This window comes from Haliotis rubra, unplaced genomic scaffold (genome assembly GCF_003918875.1).
Source record: "Haliotis rubra isolate DU_JTF1 unplaced genomic scaffold, ASM391887v1 Scf327, whole genome shotgun sequence".
NCBI classification, from domain to species: Eukaryota; Metazoa; Mollusca; class Gastropoda; order Lepetellida; family Haliotidae; genus Haliotis; species Haliotis rubra.
In genome coordinates, this window is record NW_025766999.1 from 633724 (window position 1) to 652932 (window position 19209).

Here is a 19209-nt window from a genome sequence, read left to right on the forward strand (position 1 = left end):
GTATGTAATGTTTTATCAGTGAGTGAGTATAGTTTTGCACCGCTTTTAACAATATTCCACTAATTCACTATTCCTCAATAGTTTTGATGCTCAGCCATAACCGGGTGGTGTACTTGTAAGTCGGGGAGTATAAGAATACCCTATATAATCCCACCATTAGGCGTACATCAGGCTCATATTATTATTACGTTTTGTAGATTAAGATAAAATGCCGTGGGGAGAAGTTGAGTGGTGCTGGCAAACTCAAGCTGGTAAGGCTTATCATGAGCTCAGGTACCCTTTCCCCCATCTAAACGCATTCCAGGCAGCGAATTTGACTTCTCCCAAGAAGTTCTGCCTAGATGAACCTACTAAAATATTTTTGGAAAATCAGGAGTCACCATACACTGCGGCTTTCTGCATTACCAGGAGTGTCGGGGGGAATTATCTCCCTTGGTAGAACCAGGGCACACTCCTGATCTGCGCCCTGAGATCAGGAGGTACAAAAACCAGGACATCGAAAACAATTTGTGCTTGACATGTCGCTACGTTTTTTTCTGAACCTTGTCGAACACATTGCTGTCAGAATGGACAATAAAAGTAAATAGCATAAACATATATGGAAATAAATAAAGCAAAACCCGTATTTTCCCAGACTGGGCAACGTTAATGAACTGGTGCATAAAATATGTCAAAGAATTCCATCCTAGGAAATTTACAGTGAAAAGAACATAACCAAGATTACCATGACATAATCTGGTTTAAGTAAAGCTTGTACAGATTTGGAAAATGACGTCATTTCGTTTTTCCTTCACAAACTTAGCTGTCAATACCATAGATTTGGAAAATGACGTCATTTCGTTTTTCCTTCACAAACTTAGCTGTCAGTACTATGCGCGCATATTGTTCATCGAATTGAAGAATAATGCCTTGCAAGTCCAAATACTGACTTCCCATCAGTATCTTGTGTAACCTCCCTGCACACAAACAACTGATTCAAAACAACTCCTCATTCCTTGGATCAATCTCAGGAGGGCATCTCTGTCGAACACGGATGCCTGAATTGTACCACAGATGCTCAGTGTCATTAAAATCTGAACATGGGATGGTCTCAACAGCATTTTGCTACAATAACCGGGTGACAGTACGTGCTCTGTGAATCCTGGCATAAAGTTGGGTGTTGTGGCCAGATGATGGTTATCAAATCCTTGATATAGCGGGAACCATAGCTTTCTTTGTCTCCAGGCACATGTACGACCTTCCACCATAAGCAGTCAGAAACGACTCGAATTGGAAAAGTGAACCCGCCGCCATGATGCAATGTTCCAGCGAACACGTTGTTTCACCAGGCAAGTCGTTGTGTTGTGTGAGCTGGAGACATTTTTATGATGGGTCTTCTGCCTCTGTATCCTACAGCTTTCAGCCGATTCCGGACAGTCCTGCAGGAAATGGCTCTCCCTGGTAACCACTGTTGCCTTAACAATGTGTTTGAGTCCTATGAACGGCGCCTAACAAGTCTGACCAATGCTCTATCCTCTCTTATTGTTATCTTACGGTTTCTTTCGAAGATCATTGGTAGCCCTGTGGGCTTTTTCAAGAGTCTTGAACTGACGGAAAGATTGCGCCAAACATGATGTCCAATTTGTCTGAGGGACATTCCTGCATTTCTCATGACAATAATTTGCCACCTCTGACAATTTACGACGTGCCATGACAATTAAAATACTGAATATTCTATCCAATTTGAAGGACGAGAGAGTGACATGTTATGAGAAAGTAAAAACTTGATGTCAACAATGTTGGGGTATGACATTTCACGTGCACTGAATATCTCTACAAAAACTATGCTACACAGCAAGATGCGCAATATTAATAATAGTGAGTGAGTTAAAATTTAAAATCATATCGGCAATATTTCAGCCATATCGTGACTAAATGAAGTTATAGTTCTAGCAAAACAACTAGAAAATCACAGTTATAAATGTAAAACTAGTAATTAAATCTAAAACAGTTTAACTATAGAGGACAATATAATATAAAAGCAGGCTATAGATTGCCTACAACTGAAGGTTGATCACCATACTAGGGACCAAGGGGACTTACAGTGCATTTGCTTCCTGCATTGACCCTGGTCGGATTTACACCATCCCTTCAGATGATGGCAAATTTGGACAATCTAGCCATAAATTAAAATAACATATATGCTGCGGTTATAAATAGTAGTACATTTAAATGTACTTGAATTGTTTGGGGACTTACGTTCCCTCTCAGGAGGACAATGATTTTACAGTACTTTAACCCCCTTCTAGGATACAGCCACTAACAATATCTATTTAAACTAATAAATATAAAATATTTATCTATTTACACAATTGTAATCAAAACTTATCTAACAATTCTGTTTCTTTTTTAAAGACCAACTACTAAATGATAATTTACATTATAAAAAAAGATCCTTGATTGTTTTGACATTGACATTTTTATTAATAAATCATTCAGAAACATGCTCTGTTTTTTTGTACAATTACAGTGGAAGCTGTCTAAACCAGCACACATTGGGACTGAAGAAATAATCCGGTTTAGACAGCGTGCCAGACTGTAGAGCTGACACGGTTACCTACGATTAGAACTGAACCAGTTTTGTCACTCTCATATACATTGTTGTATCGCGTGGTTCTCTCAATTTCTCTCTCAACACACTAATTACACGTACAAGTATACCCATACTGAACTAAGATTAAATTATCTTTGTCAGCAAGCATGTACATTACAACTAGACATTATTGAGAATTTAAGATTGTAATTTTTTTCTATTTTGTTCACTCATTACTCACGTATTAAATGTGAATATTAGCAGAACATAACTCCAGATTCAAAGACAGGTGAACAGTTAGTATTTTGTCAAGTCACCATGGGCAGCAATGCAGGCTTCAATGCGGCGGGGCATACTACTGATCAAAGAAGTTGGAAAGTCGTGGTCCATGCTGTCCCCAAATCGGACCACCTCTTCTTTCATTTCAGCAATATTTGTCAGATTTTTCTTATTGACACTTTCCTTCATAAGTCCACACACATTTTCTATTGGATTTAGGTCAGGGCTATAGCTTGGCCAATCTAATGATGTCATATTTTGGGTCCGAAACCAGGCCTGTGAATGCTTTGAAGGATGTTTTTGGTCGTTGTCCTACTGGAAAATCCAAACAATTCCATAGAACACGTGAGCACATGGAAGTAAATGTCCCTCGAGAATATCTGTGTACCGCTCACAGTTCATATTCCCTTAAAATACACAGAGGGGCGTTGCCCCTAGCTAACACAGATATACCACCCCACACGTTAAATTTCGGACTGTACTTTGGGCGCTGATACAAAGGTTTTTCATTTTGTTTTGTCCAGAATTTCAGTGTATTAGGAAACAGCCACACAGGACTTTCATCTGAGAAAATCACATTGTCCCAGTTAAAATTTCTATGCTGTAAGCGCCAGTTCAACCCTCGCTCCTTTTGTTCAGGTTTCATGATCGGTGATGGAATTCCTCGACTTTTCTGCCAATCCATTGCATGCAGCTCAGTTCTAATTGTCTCCTTACAGACAACCACAGTTCCTCTATCAATCATATCCAGCCTTAAGTTTTCTAAACTCCTTCGTTTGTTTTTAGAAACAAGAAAAACAAGCCGTCTCCTGTAACCTACAGTCAAATTTCTGGGCCTACCTGCGCCTCCCTGGTGCTCAATGCCATATCCATTTGCAATACTTTACAAAACACGATAAACAGTGGACAAAGGGGTGGCTGTTCTACTTGAAATCACTTTAGCTGATCTGATGTCCTTGTTATAATACTCTAAAATCAACTTCCTCTTCTCTAAATCATCCATACTGAGGATCACTGAAAATGTCGTCTGCTAGCAAGTAAACAAAGGGGGATGACTCTTCACAAACTAATGAAAAAGGATTAACGGAGTTGTATCTCTTGAATGAAGCCAAGCACTTGATAGCTGGTCAAGGCTGTTTATACTAGAAATCCAATATTCCTAAAATTCTCAATTATTTCTGGTCATACTATAGTTTCAACGCAGGATCAGTTGGTGGCTATACACATCCTGCCGACTCCTCGCCATGCGCCGGATTAGACAGCGCTGATTAATGTATAAACATATATTCGGGCAGCTCATTTCATGCCGAGATCCGGAATTGACAGCTGCCAGATTGCAGAGCTCTTCAATGATGAAAATGTACTAGCCACGGATGGGACTGAGATTTTATGCCGGTGTTGTCAACTTGCCGGATTGGACAGCTGCCGGTTTTGACAGCATCCACTGTATAGGTCTATGAATTAGGTATTGCGTAATCAGTTTCATTACGTATAAATAATGTCATTGGTTCTATCAAATATAACAAGATCAGAATTTTGTGTAACTGTCAATTTCAATGCTACATATTCTGATTCGTACCATGAAATTACCTTGGTGTTAAAAGAGCAATCACGGCGAAGACGGTTATAAAAGGACGGATCATGCTGCTTAAGATATTGTGTCAGTGCCAACGCCGGGCATTCACTAACAGCGTGTTCATTACATGATCTACGTGTCATGTTTACATTTTGACGCAGAATCACACATTGATAATTTGGAGTGGGAAGTGACTGGTCCTGAGCAGCAAACATAGATCCTTCTGTGATGTCAGTCAGTGGGATGTCTGGTCCAGACTCCACTATTTACATATAGGTGGAATATTGTTGAGTGCAGTGTTAAATATCAAACAAACAAAACAATAGCGGACATAATAAAAGAGATTGCCAAGGTTTTGACGTTATTCCAAGGCTTCAGCTTCCATTATATGGAAGTTTATCTCTAACCTGCAACCTAAGTACGTCTTGTCAACTTTCTTGGTCAGTGACTCCCCCGATAACTAAATTGACTTGTGCTCCCTTTTCCTCCCTCTTTTAGTTATGATATTTATTATTGTTGTTATTAACTGCAATAAATGAAAGTCTGGATTTCAATTATATGTGTAATCTTTCTGGTACATAAAGATGTAAAGGTCTCACCCCGCACAACTCAGCAATTGCCTGCAGACGATAGCAAAATTGGCGTCTACCTGCTGGCGTTTTGGCTAGGAGAGACTGTCTGTATGCAAGCACTAAATAAACTGCCAATCCGCAGGCAGCTTTGACAGAAGCGAAGGGATGATAGATTTAATTGTGTAGAGAGTGTAATCAACTTTCACTCAGCTTCTCCGACTTTGCTAGTTACAGGGGCAACCCCCTCTCACCCTCACTCCCAATTAGCACACAGAAGTTGAAATCCTATTACCACCTCCTAAAGCCTTCTCCAATCCGGTTTATATTTCTGTCTAATTGAGGCGATGCAGATTATTTGCTACCAAGCGAGCGTTCATAAGTCTAGCGTTTAAATAAGCCTAATTGACAAGGAATGAAACACGATCAATTTTGATTGATTTGAGGTTGTAATTTAATCTCGCCTAGCTTCATTCATAAGCTTGATTTGACACACGGGTAATACCCTAACTGGGTAGGATTCTCCATTAATATCACCAACTTACAGATACAACTGTTCTGATACTTACAAGGCAGAAAACAATAACAAAATATGAGACACTTTTTAATAAGTGTTACGTGTCATGCTAGTTATGTAAAAATATGTCATTAAAAGATGATATTGAGGGATATAATAATACCCTATTTGAAAATTTATCGACACAGCTATTCTAACTTTTGCTATTAAAATACGATATCCAGCGATGTATTCTTATAATTTATAATATATCGCCATAACTTTCTTCTCTTAAAATATTATATGGAGCGATATAATGTCACCATATCTGACAATCGATCGACATAACTGGCCAGGTACGTGTCTACTCCGAATTGTGTATACTGGACGATGCCCGTGAAAATCAGATTCAGCAAGCTTCCTTGATATTACCGTTATCATGTATTGTCTAAAAGTTAGGGCTCCCAAAAGGATACCCGACCCTAGTATGGTGGTCTACCTTCAGTTGTTGGCGATCTATAGTCTGTATATATTTTGCACATGTATTGTCCAAATAATGCTATTAGTTTTAACTTTACAAGCTAGTTATAAATTCTAACTGTGATAGTCTAGCTGTTTTACTATCCTTTGATGACCGGTTTTATCATATATACATATTCTTTAAAAACGTAAAAATTCTCGTCACGATATGGCTGAAACATTGCCGATGCGGCGTTAAATATTAACTCATTCACTCACTCAAAAGGATATCCTCATTACCTTCCCTCTTTTTTGTACCTCAAAGTACGTTTTTTCGAAATGATGATTACGATGATGATGGTAAGTGGATGGGTACCATTCAAAAAGAGGACACATGATCGTTGTTTCACACAATGGATCACTGGTTTTCTTGTCATATGTCTTTGGAGTTTCAGGGATTTTTTTTCATCATTCCAACAGAAATCTGAAGTTGAATCAGTTGTATGTTTCCATATAAAATCCATAGAGCATGTAACTGGGTGGAGCTTCTGAATGCCTTATTTACAGTTTTCGACGTATAACGTGGTTCGAACCGCTGCCCGACAACTGTGGTAGGTTTACTATACCCCTATAATCGTGATGCAAGGGTTATTGTAAGCTTTTCTTAGCTTAGTGCAGTAGGCACATTAATCGGAACGCACCGAAAGTTCTTGATAGTTCAAGAACTGTTTTATTAGATTCAAGAATGTGCTTCCTACATGACATTCAGCTGTGCCAAACACACTCACTTATCTCACTGGAGATTCATGAGTACACTCCCTCATGTATTAAGAACTGTAAAAAATATGTCCACGAACTGGAATGTTAACCATTCAGGATGGTTAAAGATGTAATATTGGTGATCGCAGTGCATACATACATGTATGACGAGTTGTAATATTCTTGACCTCGGGTGGATAGAATATTCCTGGCTCTATTTGAATATAACTACATAATTGCTGACCACGTTGTCTGTGCTTTAATATGGGTGAATAGTGACCGGGGCGAGATATAACCCTATATTGTAGGGTTTAGGTGTACGTTGGGTTTTGAATTTTGTGATTGTTTCTGAGCGCGTCATACGACTCTTGCTCCAACTTTGTTTGATCCAGCCTGTATCCGCATATCCGACATTACGATTTGAAACCTATTTATATATTCAAAACAAGACACTGCTCTCTTATTCAAATTACGTATGCATGAAGGTAATCTACATGCCACAACTGACTGACTGACTGAGTATGGTTTTACGCCGTTTTAGCAATATTCCATCAATATCACGGCGGGGGACACCAGAAATGGGCTTCACAAATTGTACCCATGTGGGGAATCGAACCCGGGCCTAATGCGAACGCTTTAACCACTAGGCTACCCCAGCGCCCCTACATGCCACAAGGGGGTGTAAATATTTATGTTGTTATGTGCAGTAAACGTTTTCGGTTACGGCAATGTATTGAGACGTTCTTGAAACACAGTATGTACGCATAACTAAATATCATAAAATACTTCGTTGATTATCGTACATCTATATACGTATGTTTATTGCCATTTTAGGGTTGCGACGATAGAATTAGGATCTTGGATCATTGTCCCCCGCAGCAACGGGGGACTATGTATTCAGCGGCGTCCGTCCGTACGTCCCGATTCTAGTTAACGCGATATCTCATGAACTGTTGTACCCAATGTCTTCCAATTTGTTGACAGCCTACATTGGGAGATTATACAGACATCAGTCGATTTGGGTGACCTTGACCTTATTTTCAAGGTCACCACGACACTTTGACCACTTTTCAAACTCTTCTTAACACGGCATCTCATGGACTGTTGTACCCAATGTCTTCAAATTTGGTGACAACATACCTTGGGGTATTACACAGTTGCCAGTTTATTTGGGTGACCATGACCTTATCTTCAAGGTCACCACGATATTTTGACCGCTTTTTAAAGGCGATATCTCATAAAACATTGCACCCAATGTTTTCAAGTATGTTGACAGCCTACATTGGGTGATTATGCAGACACCAGTCATTTCAGGCATCTTGTATGTGACCCTAAAATAAAAAGTAGTAAATATAGATATTCCATTCTTTAGCGGCGGGGGACATTGCCATATCAGTGGCAAACACTTGTTGTAATTATTGGTTAAACCATTGTGGAGAACACATACCTGAGAGAATTTCAAAATCGTTCATTTTGGAAAGCGTTGAATTCATCTTAAAAAGCAATATTTTCTTTTTTGACGATAAGTAAGATAAACAGATTAAAGGAACAGCCATGAGAACCAAAATGGCGCCGACTTATATGCGACGCTTGTCTTAGGATATCTGGAGGAAAGGTTCAAACATAAAATCAGTCAAATTATTGGACAGGATGTTGTCCATTATTTCATGGATAATTGGTAATTTTTTCTAGACGACTGCTTCATAATTTGGCCATTTTCATAGAAGAAACTAAATACATTTTACGAACTTTTAAATAGCATGGACGAAAGTCTTGTTTTCACTATGGAGGCAGATGAAACGAAAAGACCTTTCTTAGACACAATTGTCATCAAATCGGGGCGGAAATTGGACAAAGATATCTTCAACAAACCTACAGATACGAAGCAATATTTAAACTTCAAATCTTGTCATCCGAGCCACACTAAAAGAAGTCTTCCATATAACCTGGCACGAGTTTCAAACCAGGACACCCGCAATCAAAGACTGAATGAACTTAGGATGTTTTTACTATTACGGGAATATCCAAAATCTCTTGTTGAAGACGGAATAAATAAAGCGTTACAGCTTAATAGAGAAGATCTGTTGACAGGAACGATGAAACAAACCAATGAGCAAAAAGTAATTGCTTTTGTATCTACTTACAATCCGTTGAACCCAAATGTGTTCCAGAACATAAAAACAAATGTGTACATCTAAGAACAAGATGAAAAACTGAAATCAATGCTGAAATCTAGAAAAATAATAAATAGCAGAAGACAAAGATGCTAACAAAAGCCAAATTATTTTAAAGAAACGGAATTTATCATATCCTACTGTGTCCAGATGTAACAGAGGTAACTGTGGAACGTGTCGACATATTGTTGAAGGACACTCTGTAACTTTCACGAGACACGGAGAATTCTATGTCAAACAGAATTTTGACTGTTCTTCCAAAAAACATAATATATGTCATAACATGCACAGGCTGTAATGAACAGTATATTGGTCAATCAGAAAATATGAAGGGGAAGTGTACACGATAAAATCACATTATTGTTATGTGAAACAAAGTGAAATATTTTCATTTTTTAATATCACTGTTTGAAATTATACACTCATTGTTCTTACAATGAAAGTATAACCCTCAAAATAAGTGCTGAAATGTTATGCCCTTATGCGGCCCTTGTTTGCCGAGCTAAGCAGGCCAGAGTTACCGCCCTTTGATTATGACGTAATTGGTGCCACTCGATTTTAGACTGGTCTCATGTCTAGTCCCAAATCAAAAGATAATAATACTGAAATTAATCATGTGAGAAAAGTTTGTGAAAATACGAAAGAAGCACAAGAACTGAAAATGTAATCATATCAACAGGACAGATTGATTGTGTGTATTTTCATTCATAACCACACCTCAATGAAAATACCAAATATGTATAACAATGTTGACGTACGTATGACATCACTATCGGGAAGCGGCACTCTTAAAATGGCGTGTTCACTGACACGAGTACGCCGGATTTTTCGACGGAAATTTCGTTGTTTCAAGCAACGTATATACATAAATGTGACATGTAAGTAGTCTGAAACATTCTGACAATCTGCTGGTTGTTATTTTAATTTTGTTTTCATTGTGACCAAGGGAAATAGTCAGAAAAGAGGAGAATATTTGCATCGTCGGTGTTCGTGAGTTTGCGTCGACGTGAGTTTGCGTCATGGCGTCACGCTTTCAGAAACCTATAATATGTTGTGATGAATCTCAGAAATCATTGGAATACACCTATTTTATTTAACTATCGCTTGCTACGATACCTTTCCCATGCATGGTCTAAAACTAATGAGCAAGTGTATGCGACAAATGTAGGCGAACTGATACACACACTGAAATCTGAGATTGACTTTGTTTACATTTCAAACAAGTGGTCCTTTCCCAGCACGGCATCTGATACATTTCATTAGATTTCACTGAAACACTTGGTATTGGTGACAAAGACCATTTGTCATTTTATTTTGAACTGTATGAGGAATTCTGGGATTCGTGTAAGTGCATGTGTGACGTGATTTTTTAAGCACTCTGCAATATATGACTGAAAATTCACTTTGACGTTAACTGTGCGTATTTTCCAAAACATTCTCAGCGATTCTCTGTTGAATCGACAATGTTTCAGAATGAGCATTGGTGATTCGATCAAACAACAATTTCAATTCAATTCTCCCAGCAAAATATGACATTTGAATTAAGACATCAATAGTATAAATTACGCAATACACAGTGAATGGGGATTTCGTAATGTGTCAAAACTGGCCAGATTCACGATGCATGTAATTTTCAGTATATTTGCCTTACAATGGGCGTCATAGAAATGATATCAGAAAAACGAATTTCAAACAGAATTAAAAACTGCCACTTGCATTCATCTTCGTGATATTTGGATATGGTATCGATAGGTAGGAAGAGTGGAAGTGGTGGGACATATATTGTACAATTTATGTAGGAATTAAAGGGCAAGTGTACACGAAAATTAATCTTTTTGTCTTGCACTTTTTCATCATAAAAAGTCTTTATCAAGTAGTTTTATATCGAAAACCGGAAAAAAATCAGAAGTAACTAATTTATTATTTGCGTTATATCAATTCATATTTTCAACATTTACCGAGAGTTCCATGTCCACAATAAACACACCATGGCTTATGTCCCTTGGAAATGACGTCATTGGTGCCCAAATGATAAACGAATGACGTCGTCAGACCTTATTAGACCCATTTCACGTGGTGCAGGTATAGGTGTGGTTCTTGTGTCTCAATGCGCAGGCTACTGTTTTAATCCACCTGTTGCTAGCTGACTATGTGGTCAGTTCTACACTGTAATGACGTTGCTGTTTGAAAAAACGTATTCATTGTACTAAACGTGTTACCACGTAACCAAATTGTATAACATGTCCAACCTGAGTCGGTCGCCTTTCCAACAGTATCTTTTTTCATAAAACCTAAAACGTATATGCACTACATCTTGCTTGCCATCGGTGAATGTGCCGGCATTCTACGTTTGTTACTAAAGTTCCTACATAAATCGTACGATATGTCCCTCCTCTTCCACCTTCACTTTGATATCGATAGTACATATCTAAATACATCACGCAGATAAATGCAATTTGCAGTTTTGAACACTGTTTGAAATTCGTTTTTCTATGACATCACCCACTCATTGTAGAGCAAATATACTGAAAATTACATGCATCGTAAATGTCGCCAGTTTTGACACATTACTAAATCACAATTCACTGCGTTTTGCGTAATTTATAGTGTGTCTTAATTCAAACGTCAAATTTTACTGGGAGAATTGAATTTAAATGAAAAAGACGTGATCATTGTGATCAGCGGTATTTTTGTTGTTGTTTGATCGAATCACCAATGCTTGTTCTGAAACATTGTCGATGAACCGAGAATCGCTGAGAATGTTTTGGAAAATACGCAAACGTCAAAGTGAATTTTCAGCCATATTACATAGTGTTTATAAAATCACGTCACATGTATGTCGGTTATGTTTCGTCCATAAAATCAATTGTATAATTCAACACCATCTTCCTTACATGGATCCCTGAATTCCGCATAAAGTTCAAAATAAACTGACAAATGGACTTTGTATTTCAGTGAAATCTAACGAAATCTATCGAGGATATAAGATGCAGTGCTGGGAAAGGACCACTTGTTTGAAATGTAAACAAAGACAATCTCAAATTTTACACTGTGTATCCGTTCGCCTACTTGTTGCATACAATTGCTCATTAGTTTTAGAACATGCATGGGAAAGGTATCGTAGCAAGCGATAGTTAAATAAAATAGGTGTATTCCAATGATTTTCTAGATTCATCACAACATATTATAGTTTTTTAAAGCATGACGCCATGACTGACGCAAACTCACGCACAACGATGACGGTACTACTCTTAATTACTGACTATTTCCCTTGGTCACAATGAAAACAAAATTAAAATAACAACCAGCAGACTGACAGAATTTTCGGACTACTTAGATGTCACATTTATGTATATACGTTGCTTGAAACAACGAAAATTTCCGTCGAAAAATCCGGCGTACTCTGTCAGTGAAAACACCATTTTGAAAAAGTCGCTTCCCGATAGTGATGTCATACGTACGTCAACATTGTTATACATATTTGGTATTTTCATTGAGGTGAGGTTATGAATGAAAATACACACAATCAATCCGTTCTGCTGCTTACATTTTCTGTTCTTATGCTTCTTTCGTATTTTCACACAAAAAATTCACATGATTAATTTCAGTATTATTATCTTTTGATTTGGGACTAGACATGAGACCAGTTTAAAATCAAGTGGCACCAATTACGTCATAATCAAAGGGCGGTAACTCTGGCCTGTTCATCTCGGCAAACAAATACCTCATAAGGGCATAACATTTCAGCACTTATTTTGAGGGTTATACTTACATTGTGAGAAAAATGAGTGTATATTTTCAAACATTGGCATTAACTAATTAAAACAGTTCACTTTGATTCACATGAAAATAAAAGTGATTTATTCGTGTACACTTCCCCTTTAAGTAACAAATGTAGAATGCCGACACATTCACCGATGGCAAGCTAACGTTTTAGTTTTTGTGAAAAACGATACTGTTGAAAGACGACCGACTCAGGTTGAATGTTGTACTCTTTGGTTACGTAGTAACACTGTTTGTACAATGTATACGTTTTTTCAAACAGCAACGTCATTACAGTGTAGAACTGACCACATAGCCAGCTGACGGCCAGGCAACAGCTGGATTAAAACAGTAGCCTGCGCATCGAGACACAAGAACCACACCTATACCTGTACTACGTGAAACGGGTCTAACAACGTCATTCGTTTATCGGTTTGGCACCAATGACGTCATTTCCAAGGGACATAAGCCATGCTGTGTTTACTGTGGACATGGAACTCTCGGTAAATGTGGAAAATTTGAATCGATATAACGCAAAAAATAAATTAACTACTTCTGATATTTATACTGCTTTTGCTATAAGACTATTTGACAAACACTTTTTATGATGAAAAAGTGCAAGACAAAAAGGTTAATTTTCGTGTAAACTTGCCCTTTAAGAGCCGGCGTTCGTGTCCACAAACAACAAATAAAGTGTCCCGAAACCCGATGTATCCCACTGAGTGAACATCTAGATGTCTGCTAAAAGAAACGATATTAAATTTACAATATTTCCTTTTTATCAAGTTCAAAATTCGGACAAAGTAAAAAGAAATTGAAAAGAACACTTATTCATAGATAAGTTCAAACCAATGCTAAACCATTGCAAGCTTTGACCTTGTGTGTGTGTGTGTGTGTGTGTGTGTGTGTGTAATGCCTTTCCGTGAAGGAATGTCGGGTTGTGTAAAATGTGCATGTGCCAGAGAAGATGGGCCACAGGTGCTTCAAAACACAAACAGTAATAGACATCACTTATCTTTCGGAAATGCTGCAACGAGAACGAAGTCATCTTTATCATTCGACCTAGACAGCCAGCTTTTAGTAGAAACCATAAAAACATGGTCCTTTAATGAACGACTTTGATAGTTTTCACGGTGACCAAGCCTGGCATAAATGCTTGATATTTCTGGCTAAGAATCAATAGTCCGAGGTCATCGACTAATATGTGGTGATAGCGACTCAACAGTGGAAATAGGGTTTCAGAAGCGGCGAAGACGCCATTGCTTGCTGGGACATTTAAAAGTGATTAGAGCACCACAGTTAAAATGGAAACATTTAACCTTCAGGACTATTCCTTACGTTTTACAGCTTGAATTGTGTTTCTATGTTTCAAAATAACCAACAGGTATAATATGACTGCGTTGTCTGTTATTAACGATAGTGAATTATCATTACATACCAGCATGTTTGTGAACTACAACCACGCGCATTATATCACTATTCTATGGATAAACGGGCTATATATATACAATGTAGTAAACCAAGCTTACATGAATGCTGTCTTAAGTCTTTCGGACCAAATTTGTGACCAGTTTAAGCCTCGCAAGAAGAAGACAGGCCTTGTGAAATGAATGTATTACCGCAGTTCAATGTATTATCTTTTAAACTTTCGAAACATACATACATGTAACTATACGCATGTAACTATGACAGGCATCAGGAACTACAAAACAATTGCAAATTAACCCCATTGCCTGAAGTATCAGGAAAAATGCTGCAACACAATACATAGAGAAAGAATATTGTGTGATTTATAGTGTATTCAAATCTAAATTCTTTGATAACTATGTGCTAGAACCACTTTCACAAAGGTCATTCTAGTTTCTATTTTAAGACGATGCTTGGATACCATGCTCGTTAGAAGTTCGGTCCTTTTATCGATTCGTATTTCACTATAACTGGACTTGGAAGTGCATTAGAAGTCGTGCAGCCACAGGGTGGACAAAGTAAATTGGATGTAAAAGTAGGCCCGGCAGGTGGGCTGGAACGGAGTCAATTACTGGCATGACGTGCAGAGGAGAGCTGTACCCTATTATGGATGGCGGCAGTGATTTACTAGATTAGCAAGCTCTCAGCAATGTACTCGTCGCTGTGAGCGACGTAGTTTCTGTGGTGAAACGCACTTCAATTTTAAATTAGGTACAGTTGACCGAGAAATGGAAACAATGTTTCTGAACTGACCCGAAAAGGTAGCATACTAACTTTTAGCGTTTTGTACTCCCTCTTCGGTCTTTGTGTCTTACCAACCTTCACGTCTACGTCCATCAATGGATCAAAGTATCTACCAGAAAGAATTAATTTGTGGAACATATTTTCCAAATATATCAAGAAACCCACGAAAGAGCATTTCTTCTATTTTGTGTCTGTATGCTTCTTTTAATGCCTTTTATTTGCACTTAAGCGTGTAAACTAGAAGACAGATAAAACATTCATAGCTACAAGAAGAATGTATAATCGTTGGCAGATCGGAGAAAGCGTATGATGTAGAACACATACTACATCCAGTTGACGTGTCATTGACACGTACCTACTCAAACCGACCACATATAGGTCATAATGCTATAAGAGTCAAGTACAATTTATTACAAAGTAGCAAAAATACAGTGACACCTGATAATCAAACATGATTAGATTTCTATTAATAATCATTTCATGTGCTGGTGTTAATAAAAACATCTAATGTAGCTATTATGTATTACCAAAGTATTCTTTACTGATTAATATGATTTTGTCTTGAAATCCGATCAGAAAGTGAAACAATTTCAATGTGTTCAGTGTCTCCATGAATTGAAAAAATCTTAACATCCTCCCTGCGTGTGCATGTGTGCGTGCGGTCGTACGTCCTACAATCATGATGAATGATGACTAAGCTCATAGTGTGCAGGCAATATCGGATGTCCGACTGTATATGTGGAGCTGAGATCTTCTGCAAGTTAACATGAAAAGACGTTTGTCTAAGACTTCTCATCAGTGTGATATTCAATGTGGTGTAATGCCTGCCATACTTCCAAGTACACTCAATTATACCATTGGTATTCTCTTCTCTTGTATCCTTTAATCATCATCAACATTCCTAGCTGACAGATTTGATTGATTTTCAATTTCCTCTGGTTTTCCAGATGCGTGTAACAGCAAATATAGCCAGTTACAGAAGCCATCACTCGAGTATGACCTGAATAATGGTCGTAAGGATTACGCATTGATTAACGAGTGTGCTAGAGAATTAAAGCCAATGTCTGGTGTATAAACTGTAATTATCGTTCAACTTAGGCTAATGTGCAGAAGTAACATGCGAGATATTTTCAATAATATCGCTTACTAATTACGAAATGCTATTATCGTTGTTGAACCTCAAATGATATAGTCACGTGCCTACAAGCAGCAGCCACGATCTGCGTATCAAACCATCGTAAAAACGTACTAGTTCGAATATATCCTTTTCTATGCTAGCTCAAAATCATAACATAAATCGCTAACTGCGGTAAGGACATGTGACCAGAGAATTACATACATACCGAAATACGGACATCTACACACATATATACACATGGAGTAAAGTGTCGCAAAACCTATGATTATGACCACCATTTAGCCATTTATATCAATATGATTATAATGTTTGCTTGTATGATAATTTTGACTCTTCGGGTACACCAAATATTGATTTTAGATATGCACGTGCTACAATTACAGGTAAGTATCACGTGCAGTACGTGTACCGACCTTAAGCAAATATTACGTTTCAGTAAACTGTTCTTACAGCTGGATAACTTGGAAAATCAATTGATTTCATTGTTGATAAGCAAATATGGGTCCTCCTCAGCTGACAAAAAATGGCAAGATATTGCTATGCGGAATGTTAGCATGTCATTGAGGGCTCTTGCGAGAGATGTTGGTCATCATCCAACGACTGTCAGCCGATTGGCGAGAAAAAATCAACAAACTAATAACGTTAAGAACCCCCAGCGTCCAGGTCGATCACGAGTGACAACATCTGGGGAAGATACAGCCCTTCGCAAATGACGTCTTAAGAAGTGGTTTCCACATCGTCGTTTGTCCAACGGAACGGCCCGAAATCGTCTGCTTATAGAGTCAGATAACCTATCAGACGTCCATTGTTATCCACAGAGCACATAGTCGCACGACTGCATTGGTATCAACGAGAGCGTCACTGGAATTTGAGGTCATGGGGATTTCTTTTGTTCGTGAAACTTTCACATGACTGTAAATTGGATGATCTGACGAACTGTGACGATCAGACAAATCTGAACGTACAACGGAACATCATTGGCATTCTAGACAGGTTTGTTGCACCATATTTCGATGACCTTCCTCTGAACACAAGGTCAGTCGTTAATGACGACAATGCTGTACCGCATAGTGCATGTGACGTTGAGGATTTCATACGTCAAGAGACGGTAGTAACTCAGCATTTGCCCGCCAGGACCAGAAAACAAGATCTCAATCACACATAACATGCCACAGAGATTCTCCAATACAAAATCTGTATTTTGGAACAAGCCCTCCATACAAAATGGAACGCAAAATACCTCAACGTTAAATTCAACGTCCTACAGTCAATGAACACTAGGGTCAGGAATACTATTGCATTTGTCGGTGTTGACACCGTACATGTATATTGTAATCGGTTATTGATAATATGTGATTTCTTGAGGATTGTATGCCAGGATGTTGAAAGTGACTGCACCTGTTAACGTCATAGTTATCGGCACTACAAAATGGGTCAATGTTTTGCCTCACTTGCCTCTCTGAATAAACTACATATTTTCGTTCTCTTTGCGTTTAGCATCGTCAGCGGCTGAAGGGATGGTGTAAATCCAACTAGGGTCCATGCAGGTAGCAAAAGAAATGTAAGTCCTCATGGTTCCTAGCATGGTGATCTACCTTCAGTTGTTGGCGATCAATTGCCCGTGTTTTATATTGTATTGTCTGCTTTAATTAAGATGTTTTAGTTTTCCATGCTAGTTTTATATCCATATCTCTGATTCTCTAGTTATTTTACAGTCCGTCTGAATGGTATTCAACGTCAAAATGTTTTACGCATGTCTTCCTGTGTTGCGACATATTACAAAAATTTTAAAACATTTGTTAAATCAGAGTGATAGTGCTTAGGAAAATGTTGACAGAGTTGTACAAAGCATTTAAATGTATCTGGGTAAGCTCCTGCAGCACGAACAGTCTGTCACATCGACGCGCAGTCAGTATAGTAAACCAAGGCATCCAACAGAGAGACACACAATATCTTAAATCAACTTACCCTTGTCGCTGTCGGTAATCATGTCCACAACAGATTCCATATTTGAGTCAGAGGATATTGCAAACTTCTTTTTTGCGTCAAAGTTATTGATATTGAGTTGTATAAACATTTCCGTTGCGAGATCCTGCCAATACTCCATCTCGGAAACCACTATCGCCACTGTTTCCCACTGGAAGTAATCTAGAATATCCACCATTACTAGAGATGTCTGGCGGAAATCGTTCCCCATCGAAAACGCATAGCTACTGAAGGGTGTTGGAATAAAGAAATCTGGAGCAATATAGGATTTTTTATACACATCAGAAAACGTTAAGAAAGACTTGTGGAGGCTATATGAGGCAATGCCAATCAGAGCATGTGGGGTTGTTGCGTTAAATGCATCACCCATGTGAGTCAAAGCATTTTGCTCCGTACAAAACATATACGACGTGAAGGTCAAATCTATTCCATTTCCAAGGATATGCTTTTGGACATCAAACACAACAGCCGTAACGGATGAATTGAATTTTTCGATGAAAGTTGCATCACAACCATTTGTCAAAATTATCCCGATGTTGAAGCCGGATGACTCCACCGAGATTCCCACCACAGAACCACATATAACAACGCACAATATTACACCAAATATTCCATCCTGGCACAGATGATCCCTGAATCCCCGTTGAGCAGAGTTCCTGGTCTGCATTTCACGAGACATTGGAAACAGGGACTGGGACAAGAACCTATATTCCCAACCTTGGCTGTGTTGAACCAGTCATGGATTCAATTGTTAAACTCTTCAACTACAGCGATGTTGATTGATGATGCTGTGTGGATGTTGAAATTGTCATACATACAGCTGGAAGTGAGCTTCGTTCTGAGGCTGAAAATTGAACGTGTGTTCACCACATGACATATTCCCATGCTACTTCTCTGGCAGATTCATGTTTATCTCTTCTTCCTGCTATATTCGCTGCCACCGATGCCTCACGAGCCTTCCATCGATTTTTCGCTAACCAATAGCAGTTGCTTAAAACGCACTATCTGAATTAGATACCACGTGCTAACCCTTGTCTACACTCAATCAATAGGATGAAATATAAAAAATGGCACATCGCATCTGTGAAAATCGATCTGCTTTCACAGTTATCAAGCAGCATTCGCCTCTCTGTTCATTCTAGGGGTAGGCAGAGGGATGCACTGATTCTGAGAAAGAACGTCACATCGCACACCAGCCGACCCTGGGACAGTTGTCATGTGTCATACA

General features: G+C 38.4%; 1 protein-coding gene across 1 annotated transcript in view; it reads right to left on the reverse strand.

Moving 5' to 3' along the window:
• The window catches only part of LOC124283991 (retinal guanylyl cyclase 2-like), a 388141-nt gene extending 369248 nt beyond the window's left edge, over positions 1 to 18893 (reverse strand). Inside the window, exon 1 of the mRNA XM_046720035.1 lies at positions 17964 to 18893. Within this exon, the coding sequence (XP_046575991.1) occupies positions 17964 to 18660 (697 nt within the window). The 5' untranslated portion in view covers positions 18661 to 18893. The remainder of the gene's footprint in view (positions 1 to 17963) is intronic.
• Positions 18894 to 19209: the final 316 nt, after the last annotated feature.